This window comes from Panthera onca, chromosome A2 (genome assembly GCF_046562875.1).
Source record: "Panthera onca isolate mPanOnc1 chromosome A2, mPanOnc1 haplotype 2, whole genome shotgun sequence".
NCBI lineage: Eukaryota > Metazoa > Chordata > Mammalia > Carnivora > Felidae > Panthera > Panthera onca.
This window is the reverse complement of record NC_138340.1, coordinates 65,104,025-65,121,935: the sequence shown is the minus strand read 5'-3', so window position 1 is coordinate 65,121,935 and position 17,911 is coordinate 65,104,025. Positions and strand designations below refer to the sequence as shown.

Below are 17,911 nucleotides of genomic sequence, written 5' to 3'. Positions count from 1 at the left end.
TCTTTTTGCTTGCATAGTTCCTAATGAGAAGTCTGCTGTTATCTTATCCCTGTCCCTCTGTAGACAGCATGCCATTTTTTTTCTGACTGAATTCAAGATTTTTTTCTTTGCCTTTCATTTTCAGTGATATGAATTTTACGTACCTCTTTTTTTTTCTTTGTATTCTGCTTAGTGTTCTCTCAGCTTCTTGGATTTTTTTTTTATTTTTTTATTAAAAAAATTTTTTTTTAACATGTATTTATTTTTGAGACAGAGAGAGACAGAGCATGAATGGGGGGAGGGGCAGAGAGAGAGGGAGACACAGAATCGGAAGCAGGCTCCAGGCTCTGAGCCATCAGCCCAGAGCCTGACACGGGGCTTGAACTCAGGGACCGCGAGATTGTGACCTGAGCTGAAGTCGGACACTTAACCGACTGAGCCACCCAGGCGCCCCGATCAGCTTCTTGGATCTTTAATTTGATGCTTGCTGTTAATTTTTGAAAATTCTCTGCCATTATGTCTTCAAATATTTATTCTTTCCCATGCTGTCCCTCCTCTCCTTCTGAGATTTCTATCACCTATATGTAACGCTCTTTGATATTGTTGCACAGCTCTTGGGTCTTTCTTCCTGGTGGTGGTGGTGGTTTATTTTTTCTCTTTGAGATTCAGATTGGGTTGTTTCTTTTGACCTATATTGAAGCTCATTGATTCTTTCCTAAGCTGTATCGATCTTTTTATGTTTTTGTCCATTTTGTTTTGCTTTTAGTTCTGGCATTTTCATTTGATTATTTTTTGTAATTTCAGTTTCTCTGCTAAAATCTCCCATCTGGCCTTGCATATTATCTATGTTTTCTATTCAATATTTTAATACTTTTGTCATTGTTATTTTAAATTAACTGTCTGATATTTTTGACATATATGTCACTTAAGAGTCTGTACATCGCCTGGTATTTTGGAAATATGTCTTACTTTTCTGTATGTCTCCTTGTTTTTTGTTAAAGTTGGAAATCTTGAATAAAATAAGACTATAGATAGTAAGGATTTTTATGCTTTGAGATAAATACCTTTTTAAAAATAGCATTAATGGGGCGCCTGGGTGGTTCAGTTGGTTGAGCGACCGACTTCGGCTCAGGTTGTGATCTCACAGTTTGTGAGTTTGAGCCCCGAGTCGGGCTCTGTGCTGACAGCTCAGAGCCTGGAGCCTGCTTCTGATTCTGTGTCTCCCTCTCTCTCTGCCCCTACCCCACTCATGCTCTGTCTTTCTCTGTCTCAGAAATAAATAAACATTTTAAAAAATAAAAAAAAATAGCATTAAGTCTTTAGTATTAGAAGTTTGTGTTAATCTAGTCAAGAATTTATCTTGGTTTAATATTGGTTGTTGCTGTGGTTATTGAAAGCTTCAGTCAGATAAAGTTAAAGATGTTTTAGGTATAGGCTGGTTCATGAGAAGTTATTTTTCTCCAGTGTCTTTGGAGAAAAACATTTCCTTTCTTGGCTTTGTTTTCTCCTTTTTTAAAAAAAAAAAATCTCTAGAATCTCTTATACCTCTTCTAATTTGATTATACTACATTTTGACTAGACTCTTTTACTGATGGGTCATTGGGAGAGAGGGACAGTCTCTGATGTTCGGTTAAGCCTGGTCTTTGGCAGGTATGGTGTCCCTGGGGCTTGTGGCCGGGGTGGGGGCAGCCGTCACAAATGCTCTAACCCCTTCTCCATCTGTAGTGTTGGCCTAGTACTTCTTGCTGACTGTTCCTCAAGGATGAGACTCTTTTCCCTTTATGTTTACTTCCCCAGTGGCAATAAGTCTCCACAGAGTCCTAGGTGACTATTTTTGTTCCTTCTCTCCCTATACATTAAATCATTGTTGCATACCAGGAAGTAGGGGAAATGGGTGTGGGTGGACTTTTGGCAGGGTTGCTGGGCCCCTCCTTGAGCCAAGTCTGGTGGGAGTCATGCCTAGGATTCCCCTGACCTTCTCTTTGATCAGTCTGAGGTGTTCCTGAGGGTACACCCTACAAGAGGGTGTAACACCTCATCTCCCCCCACCCCAGTATCTCTGGTCCTCAGAAGTTTCACATGTTCACACAGGTTGACACTTGGCTTTTAGTAAATCATCGAGAACTTTCAGCTGAGTCTTCTTAAATGCTTGGGTCCTGGTTCTATCCACAGGTCACTGTCCCTCCCCAGATTTCAGGTTTATTGGTTACCCTCTCACCTCAGTTTTTTTGATAGGTTTGAGATAAATTGTTAACTGACAATTTGTCTTTTTCCTTATTGTAATAGTGGGGTCGATGTTCTTGTGGTCAGTTTCCATATCTGAGCAGAAACTAAAAGTGCAAACTTAGTTTTTTTGTTAAATAATAAGTTATAATGAAATTGTGCTTAAATTTTGCCGTGTAGTTTTAGAGTTGTAAGTCATGAACTAGAAGTCTAGTCCAACTCTAAAGTTTTAGATGATCGAGCTAAGTTGTAGAGAAAGAAGTATTGACTTTAGTTCAGTTATTCACGGACTGTATGCTGTTGCCTGAGTTGTTCCTTTGCCTACATGTTCCTTTGGCATCATGGAATTCACATTTAAACACTGTTACTTAAAGGTCATTTGTTAAGTGGTGTTGTAGCATGGCTTTTTCTGTTGGCTGTGAAATCCTCTGAGTATCTTTTCAAAATGTGCCGCTTTTAATTTTTATTCATTCATGCATGCATGAATTTAAATGCATGCATTTAGAGAGAGGGAGTGCATGAGTGAGGGAAGGGCAGAGGGAGAGGGAAAGCATCTCAAGCAGGCTCCACGCTCAGCTCGGCCCCAGTGTGGGGTTCAGTCTCAGGACTGTGAGATCATGACCTGAGCTGAAATCAAGAGTTGGACGTTTAACCGACTGAGCCTCCTGCGCACTCCCACTTTAATGTTTTAAAAATAAGAAGGTGAGAGGGTGCTTTATCATGAATCATGTCCTACGTGATTTTCTGGCCGTCATAATACTTAAATTGTAATAGGTATTCAGATATGTATTAGTGCACTTATACTTCTAGTTTGGGAAAATTATAGCCAAGAATGCATAGCCTAATTGACAGCATGATATTCATGGTGTTTAAAATCTATGGACATTTTATTTTATAGTTTGAGAAGAATCAGTATTAACTCTTCTTTATTTAAAAATTTTTTTTGAAGTTTTTATTTAAATTTCGGTTAACACACAGTGCAATATTCGTTTCAGGTGTAGAGTGTAGTGATCCAGCCCCTCCATACGACCCCCGGTGCTCGTCACAAGTGTGCTCCTTGATCTCTGATCACCTGTTTCACCCAGCCCACCACCCACCTCCCCCATGGCAACCATCAGTTTGTTCTCTCTTGTTAAAGAGTCTCTTTCTTGGTTTGCCCCTCTCTCTCTCTTTTCCCCCTGTGCTCATTTGTTTCTTAAATTCCACATACTAGTGAAATTATGTGGTATTTCTCTTTCTTTGACTGACTTCACCTTTTATCATATTTACTATAAAGCATTTGTCTCTGCTGAAATCTATAGCAAACACTTGAAAACTTGTTAATCTGTTTTAGAAAAGAGACATTTTATGATAAATATGTAATCTTTCATCAAAAAAGAAATGAGCATTACAGTAGGAACATAGTCACAATTTATAACCTCTTTTTCAGCTTCATCCAAGGATTTGGAAATGGGAATTCTTAAGGCATAATATTCTGTGTAAATTCCTTGAGGGAGAGTATATCCATCTCTATTCATTTCTCCTTCGGTATCTGAAGTAGGACTTTGCATGTACTAGAAACCCAGCAAACTTTTAAAAATGTTTATTTATTTATTTTGAGAGAGAGAAAGAGAAAGCATGAGCGGGGTAAACGGGTAGAGGAAAAGAGAGAATCCGAAGCATGCTCAGCATGGAGCCCAGTGCGGGGCTCGATCCCACCACCTGGGATCATAGCCTGAACCGAAATCAAGACTCAGATGCTCAGGCAACTGAACCACCCAGGCGCCCTGAAACCGAACAGATTTTTATTGAGCAAGTTAATAATGAAAATTTCATCACTAAGAACATTCCTGTTGTGTCTTATTTTGAGGAAATACATTTATTCAAAAATAAATTTCAACCTGAAATTTATAAGCAATATGTTATTTATTTAAAGTGGAAAAAGATAATTATTTGCTGGGATAACACTTTCCATTCTAATGAATGGCATATGAAATTATTGAATGAGTTTTAATATAAAAATTTTCAAATGCAAAACTGATTATGCACTTTCAGAATAACGACTTGAATTACTTAAGGATTTATAGCTTTTTCAAGTAATTTAAGTTGTATTTGTTACAGGAAAACAATTCTGTGAGATATGCTGTCGTATATTATGATTCTTTGTTTTACAAATGATGGAGCTGGACTTAAGAAAGATTAAGTGATTACCCTCGGGTTACAGTTTATGAGAAAGAAAGGTAGACCTGAAACCCACGTCTCAAGCCTCTAAATCACACCTCTTTCCTGTTACACAGCACAGCTTCCTCCCAGTGTGGTACTTAAGTAACAAAGCACACGGAAGTCCCAAGGGCTCTTAACATCCAGTCCTCGTTCTCAACACTGCAGCTCTGATTGTGTGACTTTGGGCAGGTCGGGTGATCCAGTCTCTTATTTTCTCTCTTCTGCAACCCTAAGGTTGTAACCCAGCCTTTGCCTGGTATCCTGTGTAATGACTAGAAGTACCTAGTTATTAGTATCTTGGGTTAGTCTTTGTTCTGGATACATTGTTTCCTCCCTTTCACATACAGTTTGTAAGCTTACGGAGAGCAGAACTTATCAATCAGTACACATACATATGTGGATATATAATTACTTTATAGCATATGTAAATAAATGCTGCTTTTATACACATGCGAATATCTGATAGAGTTCATTTCAATGCAAGGAGATTAGGAGTGCATGAAGTACATGGAATTGTCAGTCTCCTCTGCCACTTAGGCAGCCGCACAGTTGGTGACCCCTGGTTAGTCCAGTTCACACACTAAGAAGGTCATCCTGGACGCAATCACTAGTTATGCCCCCGACAAACTTCAGTGATTCTGTAGGTAAATTTTGATGGTTTTGCTCTGTTTAGAAAATATTTTGTTATTTTATCTCAGCGTCGTGTAATTTAATTACTGTGTTATTCCTTTATTAGAAAACAGCACTACACAAGTAACATCCACAGGAAGCCTTATATTCCAGAACTTTGAGGAGGGAATGAGTGGAGTTTACACCTGTTTCCTGGAGTATAAACCTACTGTGGAGGAAATTGTGAAAAATCTTCAACTAAAATACGTTATATATGGTAAGAAGTGCATTTAGTTGTATGTTAACATTTCTTAATGTTTTCAAATATTTAAATATCTTTAGGTTTGTCTTAAAGGGACTTTGTTTTTTTTTATTTTTTGTCTTTTAAAGAAAAACTACTACTTGCCTCTATTTTACAAAGTGCTGCGTAAGTGTTAGTGGTGAGGGCAGACCTTGTTTTCTTCGGGGGAGTGTTGATATGAACGCAGATAAATTTAAACCGCTGAGTGAAAATGGGGCTGGAAATCATGTTTTCAAATTTTTACAATATTATAGTTTATACTGCTGTTAAATTCTGAGTTTCACGCTTGGTGGCACATTGCCATCCCCCCGGACGGGAGCATGAAATGCCACCATAAATCCTTCTCTAAAAGCAGTGTGGTCTGTGGAGGTATGAGATGGGGAGAGCTGGGTGGGTTACTCGAGTGGCCGGGAGAGCAGCGTGAGCAGAGGTTGCTTGTATGTCCCCTTTCACCGGGGGAACCTGCATGTGGTGGATGGAGTTGGGGTCCTCCGGGATGCACCTGTCTGATCTCCAGGACCTGGGCCTGTGTTGCCTTTCCGGACAGAAGGCTCTTCGCAGGTATCGATTAGCTAAGCATCTTGAGGAGAGGAGGTTGTCCTGAAGTCGCTGAGCAGGCCCAGCGTCAGGGTCCTTAGCGGAGGAGGCACGAGGGCCATGGACACATAAAGGAGACGTGATGGCGGAAGGAGAGGCCCCCGTGGTTTCCTCTGAGGATGGAGGAGGGGCCACGGCCAGGGAGAGCAGGAGGCCTCTAGAAGCTGGAGCTGGAGGTGGAGGTGGCAGAGGCCTGGAGCTTCCAGAAGGAGTGCACCTTGTAAGATTCACTTTGGACTTCTGGTCTCCAAAACTGCAAGATAATAATATTTGTGCTATTTGAAGCCACCGCGTCTGCGGTGATCTGTCACAATAGCAACGGGAAACTAACGTACCATCCTTGTCACAGCTGGGTTGCGGAACGCGCGGCAGAATTATTAGTGGTTTCCTGATGATTTTCAGTCACTGATGAAACACTGTCCCATATATCCAAAGAAAGACATAATTTTTTTATGAGAAACTATGTTAACTTTCTTAGGCAAAAAATGTTTAAACTTTTGAATGTGTCACACTTCCTTTTTGTTACGTAGTTTTCCCCATCTTGTTATTTCACTTGTTTAAAAGGAATATACTTTGAAATCTCTTCTAAGGGTATATTCACACATGCCTAAAATGAATGCTGGTTTATAGTAATGATAGGTGTAGCTAATATTTACTGAGCGTTCATTATGTGCCAGGCAGTGCTGTGTTTCCGTGGGATTAGGGCATTGTTTAAAGTGCTATATTTGTATTCGACTCACTGAGTCCTGCAACAGACCTGTGCAGTGCATACTGCCATGTCCTGTCTTGTGCAGAAGCACTGAGGCACGGAGTGGTGAAGCGACTCACTCAGGGCCTCACTGTGAGAATGGGGCGGAGATTCAGATTTGAATCTAGGAATTCTGATTCCAGAGTTGGTTCCACAGAGACCGCAGGATGAAGCCTCATTTAATAAAGCCTGACTTTGGAGACCTGCTATTCTTGTGCTTAAAACAAATCATGTAATTCGTTCTATTTCAATTATGGAAAGAGTCCAAATGTCCCCTCAACTGACGAATGGACAAAGAAGATATATGTATACAATGGAATACTACTTGGCAATGAGAAAGAATGAAATCCTGCCATTGGCAGCAACGTGGATGGAACTGGAAGGTATTAATGCTAAGTGAAATAAGTCAGTCAGAGAAAGACAGATAATATATGTTTTCACTCATATGTGGAACTTGAGCAACTTAACAGAAGACCATGGGGGAAGGGGAAAAAACAGTTACAGAGAGGGAGGGAGGCAAACCATAAGAGACTCTTAAATACAGAGAACGAACTGAGGGTTGATGGGGGTGGAGGGGCGAGGGAGAGGGGAAAATGGGTGATGGGCATTGAGGAGGGCACCTGTTGGGATGAGCATTGTGTGTCGTATGGAAGTGATGAATCAGGGGAATCTACTCCCCAAGCCAAGAGCACACTATATACACTGTATGTTCTCCAACTTGACAATAAATTATACTTAAAAAAAAGAAAAAAAGATCCACTTTAATCTTTCTAATGGCCACATGGTATTCCAGATTTGATTACTCCTCAGTTGGTGATCGTGGAGTTTGTGTCACATTTCCCTACTTCAGAGGGTACTGTATGGAACAGTTGAATAAATCCCTCTCCCTGCTGCCCCCACTGTGTATGTGTGTGTGTGTCTTTTTGTCTCTCTCTCTCATCTATTTCTGTGTAAACACACAACCCACACATTTTACGTATGTATGCATGCATGTACGTATGTATTTGTAGTATTCCACCATGAGGCACACTTTATTTTTTCCAAATTCAAAAACAGACGAAATTAGGCTATCAATGGAGAAACAATGGGGATAATCACCTCTTTATTAATTAGTTTTGATAGAATAAGTTTTAATCCTCGAAGACTTGTTTTAACTTAACGTTGGACTATATTACTGTGGTCCAGTATATATATATTATAGGTCCGTATAGTTATTACCATAGAGTTAATGAGATCCCATTTTATCAAGCCAATTACAGGGGGTGAAGATTTAATTTCACTTAGTTTTCCTTCTGTTAGAGCATCTCTACTCAATATGAGATATTTTAAGGCAGTGAGTACCACGACTATGGCAAATTTAGGCAAGGCTACAACTTAAGTGAGCCATACTTATTTTTCTCTATTTTATATTTATGATTCTAATATTACGGAGGGTAACATGTTTAAGTTTAGTTGGTTCTCCAGGTATAACCATAATTTGAGCCTTCTTATTAAGTCTATAGAGTTTGGCCATTTGGCACATTTTAACAAATGTTAACATAAATTTATATTAAACAGGCACAAAAGCCATCAGAGCCCTTTTAAAATCTTTTTATATGTGAAGTTCTTTAGTATATACATTTGGTATATATATATATTTTAATTTTTTTATTTTATTAAAAATTTTTTTAATGTTTATTTACTTCTGAGAGAGAGATAGAAAGACGGAATGTGAGTGGGGGAGTGGCAGAGAGAGAGGGAGACACAGAATCAGAAGCAGGCTCCAGGCTCCGAGCTGTCAGCACAGAGCCTGATGTGGGTCTTGAACCCACGAACTGCGAGATCATGACCTGAGGCGAAGTCAGACGCTTAAGCGAGTGAGCCACCCAGGTGCCTCCCACTTTACCCATTTCTTGACCCTTCACTACCTGCCTGTGGCAACCACCAGTCTGTTTTCTGTATCTGTGAGCTTCTCTTTTTTAGGTTACACATAGAAAAGAAATCATACAGTATTTGTCTCTCTCTGTCTGACTTACTTCACTTAGCTTATAAAGCCCTCAAAGTCCATCCGTGTTGCCACGCACATGCACACGCGGCCTGCAGTGAATATGGGGGTGCATATGTCCTTTTGAGTTAGTGCTTTTTTGTGGTTTTGGGGGGGGGGATAAATATCCAGAAGTAGAATTGCTGGACCATATGGTTGTTCAGTTTTAGTTTTTTGAGGAACCTCCGTACTGTTTTCCGTAGTGGCTGCACCAGTTTACCACCAAACAGTATGCAAGGGTTCTCTTTTTCCCACATCCTTTCCAGTACTCATTACTTTTTTTGTTTTTGTTTTTGTTTGTTTGGGTTTTTTTTGGCTGGTAACAGTCATTCTAACAGGTGCATTTCCCTGATAATGATGTTGAGCACTTTTTCATGTACCTGCTGACCATCTGTATTTCTTTGGAAAAATGTCTATTTAGATCTTTTGCCTATTTTAAATTGGAATGTTTGTGTTTTTGCTGTTAGTTTGTATAAGGTCTTTATAGATTTTGGATAGTAACTGTTTATCTGATACATGATTTACAGAAGTTTTCTTCTACTCAGTAGGATGCCTTTTTTATTTTGTGGATTATTTTCTTTGCTTTGCAGAAGCTCTCTAGTATAATATAGTTACACTTGTTTATTTTTGCTTTTGTTGCTTTTACTCTTGGTGTCAGGTTAGAAAACTTGCGAAGGTACTTATCACCTATATTCTTTTCTAGGAGTTTTATGGTTTCAGGTTTTACCTTCAGTTCTTTAATCTGTTTCAAGTTAATTCTTGTGTGTAGTATAAGATAGTGATCCAGCTTCATTCTTTTCTATGTGCATGTCCAGTTTCCAGCACCATTTTTTGAAGAGACCAACCTTCCGTCATTGTATGTTGTTGGCTCTTTTGTTGTAAAATTAATTGACTGCCTATGTGGATTTATTTCTGGACTCTCTGTTCTGTTGGTCTGTATCTCTATACCATACTTTTTACATTACTGTAGCTTCGTAACAGAGTTTGAAATCAGGGAGCATGATGCCTCCAGCTTTGTTCTTCTTTCTTGAGATTGCTTTGGCTATATGGGGTCTTAGGATTGTTTGTTCTATTTCTGTAAGAAGCATCATTGTAATTCTGATAGGGATTTTATTGAATCACATTGATTTGGGTAGTGTGAACATTTTAGCAGTATTGATTATTATAATCCCATGTACATGGAATATATTTTCATTTATTTGTCTTCTTCAGTTTCTTAATGTCTTATAATTTGGAGTAGAGCTAAAGTATTTGAGTTTCTTGAGGTCTGGTTTATCAAACTTGGTTATTAAGCGTCGTCCTATTTTTTCCTAAAGCCTGACAATGTCACTTTTAATGTTAATGCATTTTCAGTTGTTTTTTGTGTGAGGCGTGAGGTTTAATTTTTTTATAGGTGGATATCCACTTGCACCAGCTTCGTTTCTTGCAAAGACTGTTCTTCCTTTGATGGATTGTTTTTGTACCTTTGTCAAAAACCAGTTGAGAATATTTGTGAGAGTATTTCTGGGTTCTCTAATTTCTTCCCTTAATTAATAGGTCTGTCCCTCTGCCAGTACCACATTAATTAATTAATTACTATAACTGTATAGAACCATTCAATACAAGGTAAAGTAATTCTAATTCTCCTACTATTCATTTTTACGAAGATTGTTTTTGTGTTTTTTTGGGCCTGCCCCTTTCCATATAAATTTTAGAAGAATCTTGAATGTGTCTACAAAGTGTCCTGCTGGAATTTCTATGGGAATTACATGTGGGAATTTCTATGGGAATTACTCTATAGATAAATTTGGGGGGAAATTGGCACCTCTACTATAGTGATTGTTTCAATCCATGAACATGGTTTATCTCCATTTACTTAAGTCGTTCTTCATTTCTTACATCTATTATTTTTCTATTTTTATTTCTTTCATGTATGTGTTCAGTATGTACCTAAGTATATTATTTTGTTTTTTGGAGCAATTTTAAATGGTATTAGGTTTTAAATTTTGGATTCCACATGCTTATTGTTGATATATAGCAAATGAATTATTACTTGTGTCTTAATCTTATAACCTGCCATTTTAACATAAGGTTAGTTAATAGTTCTAGAATCTTTTTATTTTGTAGATTCTCTGTGAGACAGTCATGTCATAAGCACAGAGGGCAGTTTTGTTTTATTTATTTATTTTTCAATTTGTATGCCTTATTTTTCTTATTATGGTGACTAGGACTTCTAATAATTTGCTGAATAAGAGTGGTGAAAGCAGACATCTTAGCCTTGATTGTAAATGTGATGTTAGCTGTAGTTCTTATGTAGGTTCCCTTGATTAGGTTGAGGAAGTTTCCTTCCATTCCAAGTTTGTTGATTATGTGTGTGTGTGTGTGTGTGTGAGAGGGTGTTGGATTTTGTCAAGTGCTTTTTGTCTGCATTAACTGATAATTATGTGGTTTTTGTTTTGTGTGTTATTGATATAATATATTACATTAATTGGTTTCCAAATGTTAAACCAACCTTGCATTTCTGGAATAGATAAATCCCACTTGGTCATGATGTATAATTCTTTCACTATGCTGTAGGATTCAGTTTTCTAGTGTTTTGTTAAAAGTTTTTGGCATCTGTGCTCATAAGACATTGGTCCATAGTTTTCTTGTGGTATCTCTTTTGTGTGGTTTTGCTATTAGGGTAATACTAGACTCATAGTATGAGTTGGGAAGTTTTTCTTCCTCTTTTGATTTTGGAAGAGTTAATTTAAAATTGTTGACATTTCTTAAAATATTTTCTAGAATTCTTGAGTGAAGACATCTGGACTATGGTTTTTCTTCACTCTGTATACATATACGTATGTATGTATGTACGTACGTATGTATGTGTATATATACTGGTTATTAATTCTCTTTGTTTATTGTAGCTCTGTTTAGATCTTCTGTGTTTTTATTGAGTCATTTTTAATAGTTTGTGTCTTTCTAGGATTTTTCTATTTTATCTAAGCTAATTATTGGCATACAGTTGTTCATAGTGTCCCTTTGTAGTAATTTTTTATTTTGTAAGGTCAGAGTAATTCTGCAGTAATGCTGTTTCTTTCATTTCTGGTTTTGAGAATTTGAATCTTCTCTATTTTTCTTGATTACTTTAGCTAAAGGTTTATCAATTTTGTTCATTTCTTCAAAAAACTAGGTTTGTTTCATTGCTTCTATTGTTTTTCTTTTCACTATACCATTTATCTCTGCTCTAAATTTTATTATCTTAATAATAATAATTTTCTTCCTTCTGTTTGCTTTAGGTTTAGTTTTCTCATTTTTTTCCAGTGCCATAAGGTTAAAGGTTAGATTACTGATTGGAGATCTTTCTTTTGTGATAAAAGCACATTATATGTACGCACGCGCGCGCACACACACACACACACACACACACACACTGCTAAGTACTGCTTTAATTGCATCCCATAGATTTTGTCTTTATTTTAATTTATATGACGATATTTTCTTTTTTTTTTTTTAATTTTTTTTTTTAACGTTTATTTATTTTTGAGACAGAGAGAGACAGAGCATGAACAGGGGAGGGGCAGAGAAAGAGGGAGACACAGAATCTGAAGCAGGCTCCAGGCTCTGAGCTGTCAGCACAGAGCCTGACGCGGGGCTCGAACTCACGGACCGCGAGATCGTGACGTGAGCCGAAGTCGGCCGCTTAACCGACTGAGCCACCCAGGCGCCCCATGACGATATTTTCTAACTGCTCTTTTGATTTCCTTATTTGACATATTGGTTATTTAGGATGCTATTGTTTAATTTCTGTGTCTCTGTAAGTGTCTCAAATTTCTCTCTTACTCTAATTTTATTCCATTTTAGAGAAAATACTTGTATTTCAATCCTTTTAAGTTTATTGAGATTTGTAGTGCAGTATCTGCAACATCTTTGAGTATTTGAGTGTGTGCCATGAGCACTCCAGAAGAATGTGTATTCTGCTGTTTTGGGTGGAGATCTGTAGATCCTTGTTAGGTCTGTTTGTTCATGACACTACCCAGGACTTCTATTTCTTTGTTGATCTTCTGCCTAGTTGTTGTATCTATTATTGTAAGTGGGTGTTGAAATCCCCAACTAATAATTGTTGTCTGTTTCTTTTTTTATTTGTCAGTTTTTGTTTTGTTTTGGTACATTGTTCTTAGGTGTGTCTATGTTTATAATTGTTCTGTCTTACTGAAGGATTGTCCCTTCTAATAAAATGTTCCTTTTTGTTTGTTTGTTTCTTCTAAAGTCTCTCTAACCTGATAATTGTATAGCCACTTCTGCTTTCTTGTGTTTGCTGTATGCATAGTATATCATCTTTCACGTTACTACTTTCTATCGGTTTGTATTTTTTTTAATATAAAGTGTGTCTCATGTAGCCACCAGATAGTTGATACTGCTTTTTCAATACAGTTTCACAGTCTGTGAAGAGACTAGACAGTATCATTTTTGACTGGATAGTGTCATTCCTTTACATTTAATGTCATTTTTATATCATTAGATATACTCTGCTGTTTTATTTTTTGCTTCATGTGCGTTCCTGTATTTCGCATGAATTCTTTGGAATTAAAAGAATAATTCCTAATGTAGCATTTTAAGTAGCGATTTTTCACTTTGTATTTGAGTTTTATTTCCTTACTGATTGTTCTGAGGATTACCACATACATCTTAACCTACCTTACAGAGTCAGCTTGACATTTATACTAAATTCCACTGAGATGTAGAAAAGTTACTCTTACATATACATATTCCTTTTCTCTGCTTTTTGTGGTATAAATATTATGCGTGTTATATTTGTAAATGTTACACAACTATCAATAGATAGCTCTTATTTTGCATAGTGTTACGTGTTTCTGAAAAGCCAGAAACAGAAAGAAGAGCCAGTGTGTGTTTGTAGGTTTATAGCTTACTAGCCTTTTTGTCGCTCATTTTTTATTCTCTTCATTTGTTCCCATGTATTCAAGTTACCACCTGTAGTCGTTTCCTTGGCCCAGTGTAGGGGACCAGTGGACCATCATACACAAATCCTTTACACAGTTGCTTTTTCTATCAGTAAAAGGAAAAAAAGTAGAAGAAATATGCACTTATTCTGTCTTTGTAATGACATAATTACCTTTACCGGAACAGTTTGTTTTTGGTGTGGATTCCGATTACTGACTATGGTCATGTTCTTTCACTCTAATCTGAAGAACTGCTTTTAGCCGATTCCTTCTTCTGCCAGATCACAATCTACTCTTGAGCCCCTGAGTCCATTTTTCCTTTCAGTGCTTTCATTTTTCAACTGCAGAATGTGCACTTCGTTCATTTTTTATAATTTCAAACTTTACAAATATTAGCTTTGTGAAATTCTCATTATACCTTCCTTCTTTAATCATAATTTCCTTTCGTTATTTTAACATATTCATAACGGATGCTTTGAAATCTTTATCTTTTAAATACCACATCTGATCATTCTCGCAAGTGGTTACTGTTTCCTACTTTTTTCCAGGACATGAGTCATTCTTTCCTGTTTCCTTGCTTGACTCAAATTTTTTTCAGAACCTGGACTTTTTAGATAGCCTGGAACCTGCCGCCCTCCCCAGGCTTGTAATTATTTGATGTTTGTTTAGCAAGTGCCTAGATCATTTCCGTGAAGTTCGCAAGTGTCTAGATCACTTCCATGAAGTTTGCTCCTCACTCACCATAATGTGAAGCCCCCCACCCCCAGCCCCTAGTTTGTTTTAGGAATGGCAGCAGTTGTTTTTTTAGCAATGCCCTGGGCATAAATTCCTCTGAAGGCTGATCCAGTGAAGTATGCCTTCCTTTGAGGGGATATTCCCCTGGTCAGTGTTTGAGACTCTCTCTGACCCCAGGATTGCTGCTTGCAGCATAGACTTCCGGAGTTGCTGTCTGACAGACTAGGCAGCCTGCGTGCAGTTCACCTGTCCCCCCCAGGAGTCTATAAGTCACCTCCCCATCGTCTTTCCCCAGACCTCCTGGGTTTTTGAGACTGCCCCGAGGTTCCAGCTTCCTGGCACTTTATCTCCAGTGATGCCTGTTCCTTCCAGAAGAGATTCTGAGCTCTCTGCTCTCCCGCCTGCTCCTGCCCCCTGGCACATCCTCCCACCTGACCCGCAGTCTGGAGCTGGGGTGAGGACACGAGTGCCCCCCTGCTCTAGGAGCTTGGCGGCCGGGGAGGGGTAGCAGCAGCATCCCTGGGACCCCTGGGTTTGCCGCTCCAGCTGTGGACCCCTCACCGTGAACTGGGCCAGGGCAGTCAAGGGCAGCGAGGGCCCCCGGGGGGCATTGTCAGCATTGCCACAGCCAGTGTTGAGCGTCTGTGGCATGAAGTGCTAGCCAGTGGAAGAAGGGAGTTGTCCCCTCCCAGCTGTCTCAGCCATACTCACCTGCACCTTCCCGCCGGGAGCAGGTAGTTCCGCTTGGCAGGAGAAGTGCTGACCCCCCCTGCCCCTCCTGGGGGGCTGCTGTCTGGGGGCTGGGGAAGAGGGCGCCCCACATTCTCATCTTCCCAGTCTGGAGTGCTTTCCATCTCACTGGGCCGAGAGGGGAGGGAGGTGGAAGGTCTGGGTTCACCACCCCGGACTCCCTGTTCTTACTGACTGTTAGGAGATTTTTTTGAATAAATATTTTTTCACTTTTCTCTTTGTCCTAATGTCCCCCAAAACTCAGTTCCCCTCTTGGTGGGTGTTGAGCCTAAAGGCACAACTGAGCCAAGAATAGGAAAAGGAAGGGTTTTACTAGCAACAAGTAAGGAGAACATTGGGGATCTTTCCCAAAGCAGAGTCTCCCCGAATTGGGGTAAGTCACCAGGGCCAGCAGCTTCCTCAGTTCTCTGGCTTTGGTGGGTCCAGAATCTGAGCACTCGGAGGGCTTTAGATCCCGCAAAGGTACCTGAAGCGTGTGCGGTGGGTCAGGCTTCACTTTTGAGTCTGCACTGGGAGTTTTAAATATGGGTTTGTTTTTGTTTGTGTACAGATTTTTTGTTTGTCTTCCTACCGACAGTATTTCCGTTATCAGAAAAGAATAGTAGATAATAGTTTATGAATATCTTCTGGCTTTGTTTAGTACAAGAACATGTTTAGTCTGCCCTAGTTTGTGCACACTTTTTCCTCCCCAACCGGCGCCTCAGCCACCAGCCTGTGGATTGGTCTAGGATTGTGTTGGCAGGCAAATGGCATTTCACCTCTTTGGTGGTGCCTCATCTCCCCTACTGCCACCCAAAAGTGTGTTTAAGTCGCTTGGCATTCCCCTCCAATAGTTTGCAAGTCCACAAAATGAGTGGCTTTGGACTCCGTCTCTTAGCTGTTTTTCAGCTTTGACGTTTTACGTCGATTCTTTTAAAAGCTGGTGATGGATGGGGCGCCTGGGTGGCTCAGTCGGTTAAGCATCCGACTTCAGCTCAGGTCACGATCTCGTGGTCCGTGAGTTCGAGCCCCGTGTCGGGCTCTGGGCTGATGGCCCAGAGCCTGGAGCCTGCTTCAGATTCTGTGTCTCCCTCTCTCTCTGCCCCTCCCCCGTTCATGCTGTGTCTCTCTCTGTCTCAAAAATAAATAAACGTTAAAAAAAAAAATTAAAAAAAAAAAAAAAAGCTGGTGATGGAATAAAATGCAGTGAACTGCTGTCCGCTCATAATTAATTGAGATATTTGTCAGAACTAACTAGCACCGGGAGTTTTATCACCGATTTATTGTCACTGGTATTGGTGCGGTTTTGGAGTGATGGTGGTTCGGAGCTGTTGGCCAAGAAGAATTCCGGAGATGTCTTTGGTGCAAAAAGGTGATTTTTTTAAAGCATGGGGACAGGACCCAGGGGCAGAAAGAGCTGCACTGGGTTTATGAGGATTGACTGGTTCTATACAGGCCTCCAGAAGGACTTCGATGTGCTAAAGAGGACTCATAATGTCCCTGAGGCCTTGCTGTTGTCAGGCTAAGGCTGTTTTCCCTCCAGGAAGGCATTAACATTAAGACAGTTGGGAGTTTATTGGAGGAATGTTTTACTCTGCCTGTCTCAAATATTTGTCAATGGGCTATACTATTGACAAATATGTGTAACATTTGAGAAACATTAAATATTGTCAATGGGTTATAAAGAAATTTAATTGGGGGCACCTGGGTGGGTCAGTCAGTTGGGCGTCCGACTTCGGCTCAGGTCATGATCTCACGGCCCGTGCTTTCGAGCCCCGCATCAGACTCTATCCTGTCAGTTCGGAGCCTGGAGCCTACTTCGGATTCTGTGTCTCGCTCTCTCTCTGCCCTTGCCCCACTCATGCTCTGTCTTTATCAAAAAAAGGAATAAACGTAAAAAAAAAATAAAATAAAAAGAAATTTAATTTTATTTACCATTTCCTTCTTGTCTTTGTTTCCCACATCACTGTGGAGAGGAGGGTGATGTTGGGGCTCCAGGAAACTAAGTCTATGGGTTTCTGGAGATTAGGCTATTGATAGGATTGCCTTTTTCTTGTCATTTACTAAGGTACTTGTAAACTGGTGGAGACTCATGTCCTGCGTGACTGTGATCGCTTATCAGTTAAATTGTTTTTTCCCTTTCATTTGTTCTTGGGCGGTCAGGAGTGCCCCAGGAATGTCACGCAGAGCCCACCTTACTGGGGGTGGGGGGTGTTTGCCGGGTGTCAGCTCGCCTGATGCTCCCTCAGCAATCATTAGACTGTCTCCTGGCCTGTTAGTTCCTACACTCTTTCCTAGGCCAGCAGGGCCTAAAATAACTTTTCACACGTCTCGGAAACTGTCGTTCTTTTTCTGGGAACCCCTCTCTCTTTCTGCTTGCATTAGGACCATTTTCAGAGATTATAAATGGTTGTTTTTTAAAAATAATTTACGTTATTTTTCATTGGGATGTGGGCTTCTGTTTCTCCAGCTGTCATGTCCTGCTACTATAATTGTTTTAATAATATTTTTAATAGTCATTACTTTATTAGATGTACCATTTGTTATTTAGTCGTAGTTTGTTTTCAAATGTTTGACGGATTTTATTTATTTAAAAAAATTTTTTTTAATGTTTATTTTTGAGACAGAGACAGAACATGAGCAGGTGAGGGGCAGAGAGAGAGAGAGAGAGAGAGAGAGAGAGAGGGAGACACAGAATCCAAAAGCAGGTTCTAGGCTCCGAGCCGTGTTTGATGGATTTTAATTGTTGATTTGCATTTTGATTTCTTTGTGTCAGAGCATGTGGTTACATAATATATGTAATTATTATGGATTTCTTATCATCTTTATTTTTTTGTGTCATT

At 39.5% G+C, this 17,911-nt stretch overlaps 1 protein-coding gene across 3 annotated transcripts in view; it reads left to right on the top strand.

Moving 5' to 3' along the window:
* The window catches only part of ZPBP (zona pellucida binding protein), a 114,528-nt gene that overhangs the window by 14,534 nt on the left and 82,083 nt on the right, over positions 1 to 17,911 (top strand). For all 3 annotated transcript variants that reach the window (XR_009609921.3, XM_060632085.3, XM_060632084.3), the window contains one exon: positions 5,141 to 5,290. Coding sequence is in view for 2 of the 3 variants with exons in the window: in XM_060632085.3 (XP_060488068.3) it covers positions 5,141 to 5,290 (150 nt within the window). In the remaining variant the exon portion in view is untranslated. The remainder of the gene's footprint in view (positions 1 to 5,140; positions 5,291 to 17,911) is intronic.